General features: G+C 47.7%; 1 protein-coding gene across 1 annotated transcript in view; it reads left to right on the top strand.

The window, feature by feature from the left end:
• BLMH (bleomycin hydrolase) overlaps window positions 1-15,810 on the top strand; it is a 784,033-nt gene that overhangs the window by 6,310 nt on the left and 761,913 nt on the right. The window contains exon 2 of the mRNA XM_086955092.1: window positions 3,222-3,419. Within this exon, the coding sequence (XP_086811218.1) occupies window positions 3,222-3,419 (198 nt within the window). The remainder of the gene's footprint in view (window positions 1-3,221; window positions 3,420-15,810) is intronic.

Raw genomic sequence — 15,810 nt, 5'->3', positions numbered from 1 at the left:
CTACCTGAAGATCTTTCGAAGCATGCGCATGGTGTTGAGGCATGAGGACGAGATGGCGTTGACTTGTTTGGACATGGTGAACGAGGAGTCCAAGATGAATTCTAGGTTGCGTGCGTGGTCCGTGGGTGTCAGTGGGGAGCCCAGCGCGCCACCTTGAGTCGTTCCAGGCATATTGTGATGTTCCCAGGATGAGGACCTCCGTTTTGTCTTGAGTTTAGCTTTAGGGGGCTGTATTTCATCCATTCTGCGACGTCTTTCATTCCTTCCTTGAGGTTGATTCTGGCGGTGGCTGGGTCTTTGGTGAGGGAGAGGATCAGCTGGGTGTCGTCAGCGTAGGTGATGATGTTGAGGTTGAGGTTGTGTTTGTGTACGATGGTGGCGAGGGGGCTCATGTAGACATTGAAGAGGGTCGGGCTGAGTGAGGAGCCTTGGGGTAGGCCACAGATGATTTTGGTTGCCGCTGACCGGAAGGGAGGGAGGCGGACTCTCTAGGTTCTGTCGGAGAGAAATGTGGTGATCCATTCCAGGGCCTTTCCTTGGATCCCTGCGTTGTGGAGGCGGGACCTTAGAGTTCGGTGGCAGACGGTATCGAAGGCGGCAGAGAGGTCTAGAAGGATGAGGGCAGCGGTTTCCCCGTTGTCGAGCATGGTCCTGATGTCGTCGGTGGCTGCAATGAGGGAGGTCTCGGTGCTGTGGCTGGCTCGGAAGCCGGACTTGAAAGGGTCGAAGGAGCCATTTTACTCGAGGAAGGTGGTCAGCTGTTTGTTGACGGTCTTCTCGTTGACCTTCGCTGGGAAGGGAAGAAGGGAGATGGGCCGGAAGTTCTTGAGATCCTTTGGGTCCGCTGTGTGTTTCTTTAGTAGGGCGTTGATCTCGGCATGCTTCCAGCTCTCTGGGAAGGTGGCGGACAAAAAGGAGTTGTTCATGACGTTCCAGAGGTGGGGTGCGATGACGGCGTCTGCTTTGTTGAATATGTGATGAGGGCAGGAGTCTTTTGGTGAGCCAGAGTGGATGGTGTTCATGACGTGGGTGGTGTCCTCGATGCTGACGGGGGTCCAGGTGCTGAGGGTGTCTGTGGGGAGCGTTGGCTCGGTGGCTGGTAGCGGGGTCTGGGCATCAAAGCGGACGTGTATGTCTGCGATCTTGCGGTGGAAGTAGGTGGCGAGGGAGTCGCAGAGGTCTTGCGAGGGTGGGATGTTGTTAGAGTTGGCGCTGGGGTTGGAGAGTTCTTTCAAGATGCTGAAGAGCTCATTGCTGTTGTGCGCATTGTTGTCTAGGCGTTCTTTGAAAGTGGTCCTTTTGGTGGTGCGGATCAGTTGGTGGTGTTTGCGGGTGGCGTTCTTGAGAGCTGTGAGGTTCTCTGGTCGTGGCGCCAGGTCTTCTCGAGGGTTCTGCATGATTTCTTTGTGTTCTTGAGGTCGTTGGTGAACCAGGTGGCTTTCTTGTTGCTGGGTTTGCCGAAGGGCTTTTTTAGTGGTGCAAGGGCGTCGGTGCAGTCACTGATCCACTGTGTGAGGTTGCGTGCGGCGGCGTTGGCGTCAGTTGTGTCGTTTAGAGGGTTTTGGCTCAGTGCTGTGGTCAGCTGGTCTGTGGTGACTTTGCTCCAGCATCTGCAGGGGATCTGTTGTGGGCGGTGGTGGGATGTGGTCTTCTGGTAGGTTAAGTGGACGCAGCTGTGGTCTGTCCAGTGTAGGCCAGTGGTGTGTCTGAAGGAGACATTGTTGCTGGCGGAGAAAATGGGGTCCAGCATGTGACCGGCGAGGTGGGTGGGGGTGGTCACCAGTTGCTTGAGTCCGAGGTTGGCGAGGTTTTCAAGTAGGGAGGTGGTGTTTTTGTCGTTGGTCTCCAGGTGGAAGTTCAGGTCTCCCAGGAAAATGTAGTCTGAGGAGGTGAGGGCATGCGCACTGATGATATCGGTGATGGCTTCGCTGAATTGTGTGCGTGGTCCCGGGGGTCTGTAGACGAGGGTTCCTCGGAGGGTGGTCTTGGGGTCAGTGTGGATCTGGAAGTGTAGATGTTCGGCGGAGGGGAGGGCGTCCTCGGTGTTGGTCGTGACACTGATCGAGTTCCTGTGGATGATGGCGATTCCTCCTCCGGTTTGATGTGGTCCTTCCGGGTGATCTTGTAGCTGTCCGGGATGGCTATGGCGATGTCGGGGCTGCGTTCATCCAGGTTTCCCTGAGGAAGGCGACATCCGGTGCAGTTATGTTGAGGAGGTCCCAGAGTTCGATGGCGTGTTTGTGGACGAGGCGGGTGTTGAGAAGGATGCACTTGAGGTGGTTGTTGTTGCATGGTCCGGGGGGCAGGGTGGCGGTGCGGAGGCAGGTGAAGTTGCACGTTCGGCAGGAGAAGGGTCCGTGGGTGCGCTTCGGGGTGGCTCGGTAGCAGGTGGGTGATCGGCCGGTGTTGAGTGCGTGGAGGGTGGCGGTGTCTTAGCTCAGCCTGGTTGTATGGCTCCTGCGGGGGCCAGGGGTTATTGCGCTGGGCGCGGACGTGCTTGCCTTAGGCGCGCCCGCTGCGCCTGTCTGCTGCGCGGCCTGCATTATGAAGGGTGGAGGGAGGAAGGAGCAGCTGGTTGGGGGGAGCGGGAGCGAATCTGGGCGGGCCATAGGGGAGGCAGTGGCGGGAAACAAACGCGGGATGGGGCGAAGGGAATGAGTGGCACAGACAAGGCAATACAGAATAATGGGATACAACAGTGGGTAAAAAACGGCACAAACAAGGCAATACAAGTCAGGAAATAAAAACTGTGGGAGGGCAAAGAAAGATAGAAATCAAGACAGCAAAAAGAAAGACAGAAATTCGGGAGAAGAGGCACAGAGAAACAACAGGTACTAGTGAAGGTGACCCACCACTGGGCCACCAGGGATCGAACCGGCAGGCAGCAGGGCTCAGGGGCACAGCAGTAGCAGGGTGGCTACCGCGTTGGGGGAGCGACCTGGCCTGAAAACAGGGTCAAGGGCCGCTCAGTGAATATACGTATACGTAGTGGCCCATGGGTGGGGCGGGGGGCAATGCCCAGTGATGTCTGCCATCATCTAAAGGTTTTTGATACTCCGCCCAGCAAACACTTGCTAGCATGTTCTTTTTAACCCCTTTTATTTACAGTGATTTTAAATACATTGCAGCTTTGGACAACAGATGCGTTTACATGTCCATGGCTTTAATGAGGAAGATTATTTTTCAAATACATATTTCTAATACAGTGTATTCATCACCAGGTTTAACGTTGGAAAAGACCGCTTTATTTGCCAAAAACTTAAAATCAGAACCGCGGTACGTGCTTGCCCAGAATGTTGCCTCCAGCAATGATCCCCTCGAGATGTGTGTCCACAGGCAAACAATCCAGGATACAGTGCATGTGTTCCAGCACGCCATACCCGCGGAAGGCAAGCCCATCACCAATCAGAAAAACTCTGGTAAGAAAGCCCCAACTATTGAATGCTAAATAATTTTATAATTATTTGTTTAACCGCTGTGATGTCCATATGAGGAAAAGTAATTGAATGATGACCATGTCACACAGCATTGGAACTTGCAGAGAGTATTTTGTTTCAGCTCTTTATAACTCTTGCCTACGTTATTTACGGGACCTTAAGAAACCAGCACTGGCATTGCCAATAGGTTTCGCATTTGGAAAGTTGGAGCTATTGGTTTTGTAAATTACATTTTATATTTATATATTGTTATTGACAATGCCAATAACGATATATAAATATAAAATGTCATTTACAAAACCAACCGCTCCAACTTTCCAAATGCGAAACCTATTGGCAACGCCAGTGCTTGTTTTTTTTGCGTGGAAGGAAGCGGGTCTTCCTGCTTGTTAACGCTCCCTTTCTGACCTACATAATTTGACATAGTCTTCTCGTATCCTATTGTATGTTTGCCTCCCTCAGTGTGTTGTTTTGTTGTTACTAAATACTCGTGTCTGGGAGTTTGCCCTGCCTGTTTTTATGCATGAATTATTTAAATTCCTTACATGTCGACATCTGTAGCGCCTATAAGCATGAAAGATAGGCTGCATAGGTATCAATGTTCCAGAAGGCGTGATGCAATATAAAGTTCGCGCTATATAAAAATGCATACATAAATAAATGCTTTTGTACTCCGGTTTTAGTAGGTCAGCCTTATTTTTCTGTTTGCGTCATTGACATCGGCTTGGGAGCTTCTTACTGATTTAGAAGTTGCGTTTCGTCAGCGTTTTCATACTGCCTGTATTCAAGGTGGGGGTATCCTTGTTGTGAAGAATATTCCAGTGCCAGCCAACACGTAGGGAATTTTTGTCTGGGGTCTGTCCCTTTAGGAATTCCAGAGTTCCATTATCATTAAAACTTGGTATGTGCTTCAGAGGAATTAAGTAATTATGTGAAAACTTTAGGAGCCTCTCCCTGTATTTCTCCATTCTGTCTCATTTGTCTGCAATGGTGGCAAATGGCCGGAGGGAAGCCGGATGGGGGCGGGAGAGCCTGTTGGGGGGAGGGAATGCGAGCGAGGGGAGGAGAAGTGTTGCAGGCGGATTAGGGAGATGCGCGGAGGGAAGCCGGATGGGGGCGGGAGACCCTGTTGGGGGGGGCGGGAATGCGAGCAAGGGGAGGAGAAGTGTGGCAGGCGGATTAGGGAGATGCGCGTGCTTGTGTGGTCACGTGACCTGCTTTTGTGGTCACGTGACTAACATGCACTGTGAAAAAACCGCAGTGGTTTGACGAGTCGATGGAGCACTTGAATTCTCGCCTATTACATTCGCAAGCGAATGATAATAGGCGAAACCTAAAAACCACCCGTAACTGGTAGTGCTTTAAATTGAAACATTAGAGTGCCTGTTTGCGCCGGTGCTCATCTATTGTAATGTATTGCAGCAGCACTAACAAGTGCAGGTACTTGCCCTTTCAGATGAAAGAAGTGCAGGTGCTCAGTACCGGAAAGTACCAGGTCCAGTCGTTGAGCACCAGGCCAACACTCAGGGCACAGGGCTGTGACTCTACGTGGGACACGTTCTAGTGTTCAGCCTTGTGCTGTAACTGTGACCCTGCTAATAAAAGGGGCGGAGCGCACGTGCGCCTGTACCCTCCTACTACGGTGCCTGTGTGCATTATGTACAAGTATGTGGGCCAAGTGCCCACTACTTTACAACTTGCAGTCTTCAATTCAGATTCACCCAAAATTGTAGAAGCGTGTAAAGTGTGTATAACACGTCACGTTATTTAAAGGAGGGGGGGGGGAAGAGACCGGCGGAAGCACATACCAAAAAACTCATTGACTGTCAGCACTTTTCTGTGAGCTGTCTGCCGCCAAAATTTGAGCTCAAGTGGCCATTTTCCCTCGTGTAACGCCAAATTAGGGCAACGGCTGGATAAGTGATTTTTCTATTTTTTATTTTCAAAAATACTCTATTTGATTTCCCAAACCTCGATGGTCATGAATAGCTCGATTTTTGTTGCCAATAAATATTTTAAAGAAGGAGCTATACCAATTCTAAGCGCTGTAATTTGCAAGCGTCTGGTTGACACGTTGGTAATGGTGCTCCAGTGTGACGACTTGGAAAGATGAAAGGCTGAGGTGGCCCTTATTGGAACTCTTGGCCGGCAGGTGTCAGAAACAAACACTTAGATCATCCACCTCTTCGGTATTATCAAATATGTTACAAATAAGGTTAAGCCCTCAAGCCTTCTAACCGCTTCTATTTTTGTCAGGAAGGGGAGCCGATGCAGTGGAAAAAGCAGTTTGCCAAGATCACACGGTGAGAACAGGACAGGTAGAGGGAGCATGGATTAGAAGGCTCAATTTGGAGGGGGGGGGGCTTCTTTCAAAAACAGAATATAAAGTTCTCTGCTTTGCCCTTCTAGATACCGCGTATACCCATGAACGCACCCCTGCAGGAGGTTGAAATCTCTCGATTGTGGGGGGATTTTGTCTCTAAAACGCAAAAAGAAAACCTGTTTTTGACCGTAAAAGAAGGCATCGAAAAAACAGAGGGCTAAAATGCATATTATGACATCCCCAAATCTGAGAGGTCATCCATTTTATTGCCTCCAATTTTATAAATCATATCAGTGTTTTTTGACGTTTTACTTAGACGATCGAATCTGCAGTACAATGCAAAATGCCGGGCACTTAAACAGTCGATGGAACTATCTGGAAGCGCCGTCCAATCTCACTGTCTCTATAAAACCTTCGAGTTCAACAGAGGCCGCGTGAAAACAAACAATTTGGCACTTTTTGACAATATTCTTCTTTGAGAGCAGAGTCCCCTCGGACTGGCGCGCGTGCAGTGAAACAGCAGCGCGGGAAAGCAGGGGTCTGGGGCCACTTGTGTGATCTTCTGCACACCACTGAGATCCGCCAGCACGTAGATTAGATGATATATAATATGGAACACGTGATCTACTACACGTGGGTATCTTGTTCCGATTGAGACCGCAACCCCTGCAGTTACTAACCGCGCTCGATCCCTTCGGAAACCGCATGTCTAGCCTGGATGTGCGGTTTCTGAAGGGATCAAAGGCAGGTAGTAACTGATAAGATAATATAGGGCAATCAGCGTTGGCATGTTTTGTGGCGAAGAGAACGATTATGGATGTACTTTATATACGTTTTAATAAGGTTTGCGGTCTTGTTTTAAACTGCGCGTTATAGCGCTGGTCTGCCATTACCAAGCGCTGTAAATAACTGGTGTTAATGTATTAACCAATTTAAAGGTCCCCCATCCCGACCTTTCTGCAGCCACTATTGGCACAATGAGTTATCTGCCTAGGATCACAAAAAGTGATCGAGCATTGAAGCATGAATTGGAAGAGTTACAGTCACAATAATTAAAACATAACTGCGAAGATTGACTTTGAGACAACGAGCGCCGCATCCTAAATATGCGTTCAGTCATCACGCCCGTAAGGTAATGTTATAAGTTTATTTAATTGAAAATCATCGGCTGGCCTCAAGAGTTTCGCTTGGAGCTCGACTGCCACATTCCTAAACTGTGAAAGAGCAAACCTGTCAGGGCTGCGAAAACATGGGCTAAATTTACGTACTTGGTGAGCGTGCGTGCCTTTCATTTATCACAACTAGGAAAATACAGTAACAAGGTGAGTGCCAGTAAAACCCAAGATGAATGTACTTACGTGGCGATACGAACAAGCGTCTCCGGAAGATGTCTAATAACAAATTATGCACAGTGAGCAAATCGCGGGCTGTTGCCGATGTGTAGTATCTGTAAACAAGGGAAGCCGGATGGGGCGGGAGAGCCTGGTGGGGGGGCGAGAATGCGAGCGAGGGGAGAAGTGTGGCAGGCAGATGCGCGGAGGGAAGCCGGATGGGGGCAAGAGAGCCTGGTGGGGGGGCGGGAATGCGAGCGAGGAGAGAGAAGTGTGGCAGGCGGATTAGGGAGATGTGCGTGCTTGTGTGGTCACGTGACCTGCTTTTGTGGTCACGTGACTCACACGCACTGTGAAGAAACCGCAGTGGTTTGACGAGTGGATCGAGCCATTGAATTTTCGCCTATTACATTCGCAAGCGAATGATAATAGGCGAAACCTAAAAATGGCTGTTGGTTGTAGTTTGGTCCAAGAAAGTGGTTTGTATGACTTGGCATAGGGTGGACTTTATTGCACCACGAAAACGTAAAACATTTGCTTTGCTGACCAACAACATCTCGGTAAAGTTTATTAATGCATACCCTAGAGCTCTTTCTAAATTTTTGCCTTGTCCTCGGCTGCTTATCTCACTGTGCCCATTCACTTACAGCAGAGCCAGAGTGGGCTGTCGAACATAAGTGAACAAATACGTAAGCGAAAAAATCTTGGTTTCAAAGACTGTTATTGGTTTTGAATCTGTTTGTTAGAATACTCTAGATAGTTATTGAAGGTGTTTTACTTCTGGTACTGTTTGAAGAAACATATTTTCCTTAGTAGTTTTTAGAAAAGTTGATTATCGATGATATCATACTGGTAATGTTTGCTCAAAGCAAGTGCACTGGACTTCTTTAACTTCTCTACAGCCAGTTCGTTTTAGGGGACTTTTATTGTGTTGGCTATGTTCCATTTGCTCAGAGAGACATCAGGCAGTGAGTGCTCCTTCCACTTTTCTACTGTGAATGCTTCTGTCTGTTATGAGATACAATTCACGGGTTTTATTCATTACCATTTCCGTTTCTCTGCAGCTGACATTCATTATAATCAATGTGTTGACCTCTTATACGCATACTGTGACAACACCCAGATCCCGTAAAGTTTAGATAGTACATGGGATTTATCAGCATCCGCCTATCAAGAACTAGATATTGAGAAAAGTTTGAAACCTCAGTTCTTCTAAAACAGAATTACATAGGTCTGAAAACGCAATTATTTTCGGACCAAGCATTATCTAAGATGTAGTTTTTTTTCTTGATAATTCTGTTTTGTTTTGAGTTGGTGACACCAAGTGTTATCATTACATTTAAAAGGGAGAGAAGTTGGCCTAATGCCTAGGGCGGCCGACCTAAAATCTGGGGAACTGGGTTCGAGGCTCGGCAAGGACGCGCAACATCCTGTGATTCTGGGCAAGCCACTTAATCTCCCCTTGCCTAACAAAAATGAATTTGTCCTCATGTAACTGGTGATCGTGTAAAGCGCTCTGATACCCCATACCTTCGGGTCAAGTTTGCGCTATATAAAAGTCCTAAAAAAATCACAATAACGATACAATAATGTTTAAATATTAAAGTACATTTTTTGTAAGAGTGGAGTGAGTTCAGGGTGTTAGATGGTTTAATTTCATAAATATATACTGGGCCGAGCTCTCGCTGGGATCAGATTCTTCTTTCAGGGTATGAACAGGTCCGTATTCATACTTTCTGTGCCTGTTGCTGCACGACACAATCAAAATATGTGCTTGCAGTTCATTAAATATAGTCTGGAAATCCCAAAATAATGCAGGAAAGTGTCTCAAATGCTTTAGTGAGTTATGACTGTCATCATTTCTGAAAAGATTATCAAAGTTTTCCTTTCTAGACCACATGGAAGTTGGTACATTTAATTTGTATCTGATATTGATGACGTTAATTGGTTGAATGAGCAGGACATCTGATATTACATTGGTTTATCTTTAAAATTAGCATTGTGTGTTTCCTCATCCTTTGGTCCTGAGCACCACACCTCTCCTGGACTGGCAAAGATCCAGCTTATGGTGCAGGTTGAACACAAACCACTGAATGAACAATAGCAGTTATTTTTTTAGGTTGTCATTTTATTAATACATTTTTATGCGGTTTCGTAAAATGAAGACAAACTCATAGGTGCTAACTCGTTTTACAAGCACAATATCTTCTGAAGGCAACACAGGTACCGTTTTGCTTCTTCCGGTAACAGTAAACCCATGATGCCTGAAAAACACTTTTAAGTCTCAGAACTAAACATGACCTGTGGAGCTGACGTTTTGCCTTATTGGAACTAGATCTGATTGGCTTTGAGTGCTTTTTATTAAGTAAAACTCGTCTGGTCGAATTACCTCACATAGACACTCAGCAATAGGACTGTGCTAAGACAGTCCAGAACTGGTATCTTAACAGAGTATATCAGAGATGGGGTGGACTCTCCATAGGCCAAAAACAGTGAACCAAAGCAAATGCAAGGTTTTTTATTTGAAAAGGTTAGTGTGCAGATGGCATAACACTGCCGGGACTTGATGAAGGTTACATGCTGAAGGGGGTTACATAAAAAACGCCACATCATTGCATAATGATAGATAAAGCATGGGCAAGCATGTTTTCTTCACCCTTGAGTATATAGATAACTGGAAGGACAGAGTCCAAGAAAATTCCAAACTGCATAGTTGTGTTGATTTAATGATTAAACTGCTGCTATTGCACTTTCATGTTGGTACACTTTGGGTTGACTTCTGATTTTTGCCCTTGTCTGGTTATGGAGTAGGCGCTGCATAATTTATAATTTTGTAGGAATGTGTGAAACAAATGCGCAAGGAAAATTGCACTTGGTTTAGTGATTAGTTAGTAATTAACTACACCAAGCAGCATAAAAGGCATCCTGAAGATAGAAACGCAGGTTAACGTAATCCCGTTATCTCTGAGTTAATGTTTGAGGGTCAGCTGAAATGACCTTTACGAAGGCTTTGCTGAACCCATCACTTCTGCTGTACAATGATACATGTGCATCTTCTAACCTTTGTAGATTTGAAAGAAAACAAAACACATGAATACTCTATCTACGTTTTTAGGTCTCGCTGCGATGCAGGGGCGGAAGCCCCTGCTGTCGCAAAGTGAGTCTATTGCAATCGTTTCAGTCCTTTCAGCTTTCAAGGACTACCCAGAGGAGACAAGAGACTGGCACGGACACGCAGCCTGCCGGAATCGGATCAGGTCGTGCGGGTGAACACGCGCTCCGATTCCGTCAGGCTGTTCACAATGTTCACAACACATGCACACGCAGGCGGGCACACAAACCACACACATGCACACACACAGACAGACGCACGCACACACACACATCCCTCCCTCCTCCCCTCCCCTCACTCACCGGGCTCTTTCAGCGCGTTCCGTTCCGTGTCCCTGTCTCTCTCGTCAGCCTCCAGCTCCCTATGCAGCGCTGGTCTTCACTCGGCCCCCTTCCTGGGACCTTGGGACTTCAGATGCCGCACTCCGCTTTGGCGCCGGGTCTCGGAGCGCGCATGCACGGGTAGCCCCCGCCCTCTCACTCTGATCCGGGGCTGCTTTCGCTTTTGAAGTCTTCCGTGTTGGCGCCCCCGGGGGGCGCTATACAGTCCGCAGAAGGTCTCATTCGGACCTGATGGAACATATGAACACATCACCCCGTCCTGAAGGAACTCCATGGGCTCCCCCTCCAGACACTCCTGCCCCCCTGCACGAACTCTGCCCCAGCCCTCCCGTCGGGTCATGTGAGTGCAGACAGTCTCTGCCCCCCTCCTCCCCGGGTGTTGCAGCGCTCAGCTCCTGCCCCCTCGAACCCTCCGGCTCGGCCCCGCGGGGGTATAAAAGCGCCCCCTGGAGGCGGTTGGTCTTCTAGGCGCGGGCGGTGCAGACTCTCCTACAGTGCGCGCGAGTGAAGGTGAGTGAGAGCGCCTCGAGCGGGGCCGCAGCGCGGGGGACAGTGAGGGATGGATGAATGATGGGGTGGAGAGGAGAAGGGGAGGGGATTGTCCATGGACACAGCTCCTAGAGGCCTCTCTGCCCGCTCTGGGTCACCCCGGCCCCCCTGCACCCCCACTGAAGCCTCGCGGGTCGGCGCTATCCTCTCCTGCATAGCTCCTCGTTGAGAATTCCAGATCCTTCCATCCCCAGGCGCTACACTCCGTAAACACGGGACCGGGGTGTAAGATTCACCGAAGACCCCTGACGCGCTCCTGTCACGCCCCCCCCCAATAATACCAGGGTGCCGGGGCGGGGCCGCACACGTAAACTCATACATGCCGCCCCCTCATGGCGCCTCCCCCGACCCTTGCTGTCTGGGCCCCGCCCACGCGCAGTTTATAGCAGGGGAGGTTGAGAACTACAGATTCCAGCATCCTTCGCTCTTTGGGCTCCGAAGCCAGGAGTGGCCGAGACGCGACCTCCAGGGAGCAGCAAAGTGGGGGCCCCGGGCCTGAGACAGCTGGAGGGCCTGACTGCAGCCGTCTCAGGTGAGACAGCCCCGGGAGGCTGCCCAGGTTCACAGGTGAGCCGGCCTGCTCTGCATAGGATTCCCCCCTCCATACTCACCGCCAGAGGGAGCCTCCACTCACAACCCCTGCTTTAATGTCAGGAGCATTGAGCGGAGACTACAAGTCCCAGAATGCACTGCTTAATCTGAACCAGGAGTCGGGGGACAGTTGTAACTTGGCCTCTCTTACCCCCAGAGAAGACGTCCTAAAGGTGGGGGCTCACAAAGGGGGGCAGAAGGCACGTGACATCACCGGGAGGAGGTCCTACATCTTGTAACCCCCACGCTTTTATGTAAACTTCTTTTATTTTGATGCGCACACCTGATTTATTGTCCATGTAGAATGTGTAGGTGCGATGTAAAGCGCTGACGCCCTGCACTGGGATGATAGTGCCACGAGGCACCCAAGGCAGGGGGTGTCAGAGCGCTTTACGTCGCACATACTCAAATAAAGTAAACACCACTCTTTTCTTCTATTTCTTTCATAGCGCTTGAGCAATGTAGTGCCTTTGTGTAAATGCTGGGGACAAACACACCCCCGACCCTCTTAACCCCTTACCTGCCAGGCTACCCCCTCTCCAATTCTGCGCGGAACAGGGACTGCGGGCGTCATCAGGAATGGAAGGGGCTATGTGGCCTGCTGCAGTGCTGGCCGCGGATTGGTTGCGGTCATGTACCGTGACTAGCCATGCGACACGGCCCAGTTTACACCGGAGTGACCAGAGATGTACACTGCTAAATACGGACGCATGCCCAGGGTTCAAATCTTTGGTTGGCTGTGGGAGCAAACTGATCTTGGTCAAAATGTCGTGCCTTATTTTAAATACCGCAAAAAACACAGTTGATGGACAGAATGCAGAACAATGTCTTGCATTCACCCCAGTACAAAGATCTGGGCCTAAATCCATCGTTTTTTTGCACTCCACACCACCCTAGGTCAGACAATGGCTATATGCAAATCAGCCTTGACCCTGTGCCTCATGGGAACAGTCCAGCCCGAACTACCAAGCCATGTCTTTCCTAGACCGGAATTAAGCATCCAAGGACCGGTTTCTGGCTATCAGTTTTTTTGCAATTTACACCACGAGTGGGCTGGGTATGCTCAGACGTGAGTCCCAGGCTCTCCACATCACTGGAGTCAAGCTATCCAGGCTGAAGAAGGCTGATAGCCAGAAACCGATCCTTGGATGCTTGATTCCGGTCTAGGAAAGACATGGCTTGGTAGTTCGGGCTGGACTGTTCCCATGAGGCACAGGGTCAAGGCTGATTTGCATATAGCCAGTGTCTGACCTAGGGTGGTGTGGAGTGCAAAAAAACGATGGATTTAGGCCCAGATCTTTGTACTGGGGTGAATGTAAGACATTGTTCTGCATTCTGTCCATCAACTGTGTATTTTGTTATTTAAATACCGGCAAGGGCACATTTGCCTTTTCAATATTTATATTAAACAATATGCTGAGTCCAGGGATGCCTATGTACAACTAAGGCATAGTCCACTACAATTGGAGTAAAACGGCGCTTAATCTTGAGCATGTCTGGGCGCTGTGACCCGATTCAGTGTGAGAATACCACGTCCGTGACTCCTGGTAATAGTATGCTTCTTATTATGGTTACATTGCAGTTGCTATATACCTATAACCAAACCACCCACGTTGTCGCCACGGTGTAGTGATACCCGTCTGAAAATGCAGCTGTCGCAGTTAATTTGCAATGCAATAGGTCTCGCAGTTGTTAGAGTTTGAGCCATTGCCATTGTAAATGGCAATGCCTTTTATTTATGTGTTAGTTTATAAAAAGTAAATAAAAGGCATTGGCAATTACAATGCCAATGGCTCAAACTCTTAACAACTGCGAGACCTATTGCATTGCAAATGCTTGTTTAAATATGCTTCCCTAGGCTAATCTTCAATCACATCCACCAAAGACACCTAACCTTCATGGGTTTGAGTACCTGTCTCCAGAGTGGTTTGGTCTGCTCTGCTCTGATGATGATATTCTTTGAGCAGTAAGTTATTGTTTTGTAAGTGAGTCTTTTACTTGAGCGATAGTTTGTATTTTAACTCACAAATGCACAGAGGAGACCGAATTGTCTATTTTTTCAGTTCTGTTAAAAAGGAATAAATACTTAATGATTACTTTTTGTGTATAGGCCAAACCCCACACTGCAAACATAATTAAACTTGATTGTGTTTTGGTTCTTCTCAGAAATTAAGGTGTGATTGGCATTTGTGAAATGTCTGTTTAGACAGGGTCCAAAACTTGTACGTATGTCACAATGCCCACAAAGTCTGTTTTTTCCGTTGATGCCATATACAAATGTTTGATTTATGTGACCGTTATGATTTTTTTTTTTTTTTAGAACCCAAAGGGAAAAGGGTTTGATCTGGGAGGAATACAAAGATGATGGGTAGTTTTCTTGTGATAAATACAATTGGTCTTATTAAAGTGATATAGTCACAGGGTAAGGAAGAGCAGATTCATCATGCCCAGTAATGTTGCAGCTCTTTTATAATTATGTTGAAACATGGTTTAAATGACTGTCCTTTTAACTTAGGTGAACCTTTTTACGAAATGAATGTAGAAGAACTTTGATGTGTGTGTGCTTTTTATTTTAGAGTAATCTCAAAGACACTTTCGCTTAGATTTGTATTAATCATATTTAATTTTAAGATACCTAAGATTACCTTAATATGATTCTTTTCAATTGGTGTTGTATATGTTATATGATGTGGAATGACTGATATGGTCAAACAAAAATATCCTGGTTCTTTTTTTATTTTTTTATGTATTTTATTCATTTTCTTAATACAAACAACTATTCGCCACAGCAATGCATTCTGTCTATTCGCTCAGTTCCCAATATGACCATGTGTCATTATAACATCAATGTACTACTAGATGAACATCATGATACACAGTTAACATCCCCATATAATCCAAAAGCTCCTAGGTGTTGTTAATGTCAATAGGCATACAAGTACCCCGAGGTGAACGTCACCAAAATGTATGATAAACACAATTTAAACAGTAGGACTGACATGTACAAAATTGTCGGTGGGCCCAATGCCACCCCGGTCGTGGGGTTCGTCGTCGGCAGTAGTAGTAATAGTTGAGTAGTGTATAACTCCCAAAAGTTCTTTGATCTGTTACGTGGAGGAAGTAGCTCACTATAAAGTTCAGTCTGCGTGCTGCAGTATGTCATGTCCTCCTTCCACCTCAAGATAGTCGGTAAAGGTTCCCTAAACCAATTAATCGCAACCCTGCGTTTAGCCATCAGTAGTCCCATGTCTATCAAACGCCTCACCCCTTTGGGTAGGGGTTGGAATATTCTAGCGGTGCTAGCGCTGGGTCAGGCTCAAGAACTAGCTTGGTGATATGATATGACTCAATTCCCTAAACACCGCCACCCAGAATGTCGAAATGCCTGGGCATCCCCAAGCCAAATGGAGAAAGTCTACTACCTGCGCCCTACAGCGGTCACATGCACCACTATCCTGTAACCTATATCTGCGCAGCCTCTCCGGGGTGTAGTATACCCTGTTTAGATACTTAATGGACCGGAGAACCCAGAGTGCTTTGCTTTAGTAATCCCCCGAGTGTATACCTTAAAGGCTTCCCAGACGGTTTGATAGTCGTCAACAGAGTCCACATTCTTTTTGAAGAAGAGCTGTATAGCTTCGAAAAGCTCTTTGTAGGAGAGTAGGGTCTGCTTTCCAATGGTCACTCCACTTTTTGCTTTTTGCTTCACTGGTTTTCGACTTAATGTGGCTGTGGGCCTGCTAATCAGACCCACAGTCCAGCTGCTCTCTCTCTAAATTCACTACAATGTACTTTAGGTGCATTACCAACTGGATACTGGGTCACCTTATGAGTCCCTGTACAGTGTACTAAAGGTACCCAGGGCATAGGTGCATCCAAGGCCTACCAGGGGCTGCAGCATGTATTATGCCACCCCTGGCTGGCCATTCACATTGACACAACTGGCTTATCACTCAGCTGCGGCAAGGTAGTGTAATCACCCCTTGCTTAGATATAGTATACCTATATCTAACCTTCTATCTAGACACATATACACCTATAAGTCACTCCTATGGCAGGCCTTAACGATCCTGGAGGCAGAGTGCTTGGTTTTATGTGAGATGGTGCTCTAGCATGAGCAGAGCCT

This window comes from Lissotriton vulgaris, chromosome 2_1 (genome assembly GCF_964263255.1).
Source record: "Lissotriton vulgaris chromosome 2_1, aLisVul1.2, whole genome shotgun sequence".
NCBI lineage: Eukaryota > Metazoa > Chordata > Amphibia > Caudata > Salamandridae > Lissotriton > Lissotriton vulgaris.
The sequence above is the reverse complement of the archived record's forward strand: the minus strand, read 5'-3'. Positions and strand labels throughout refer to the sequence as shown.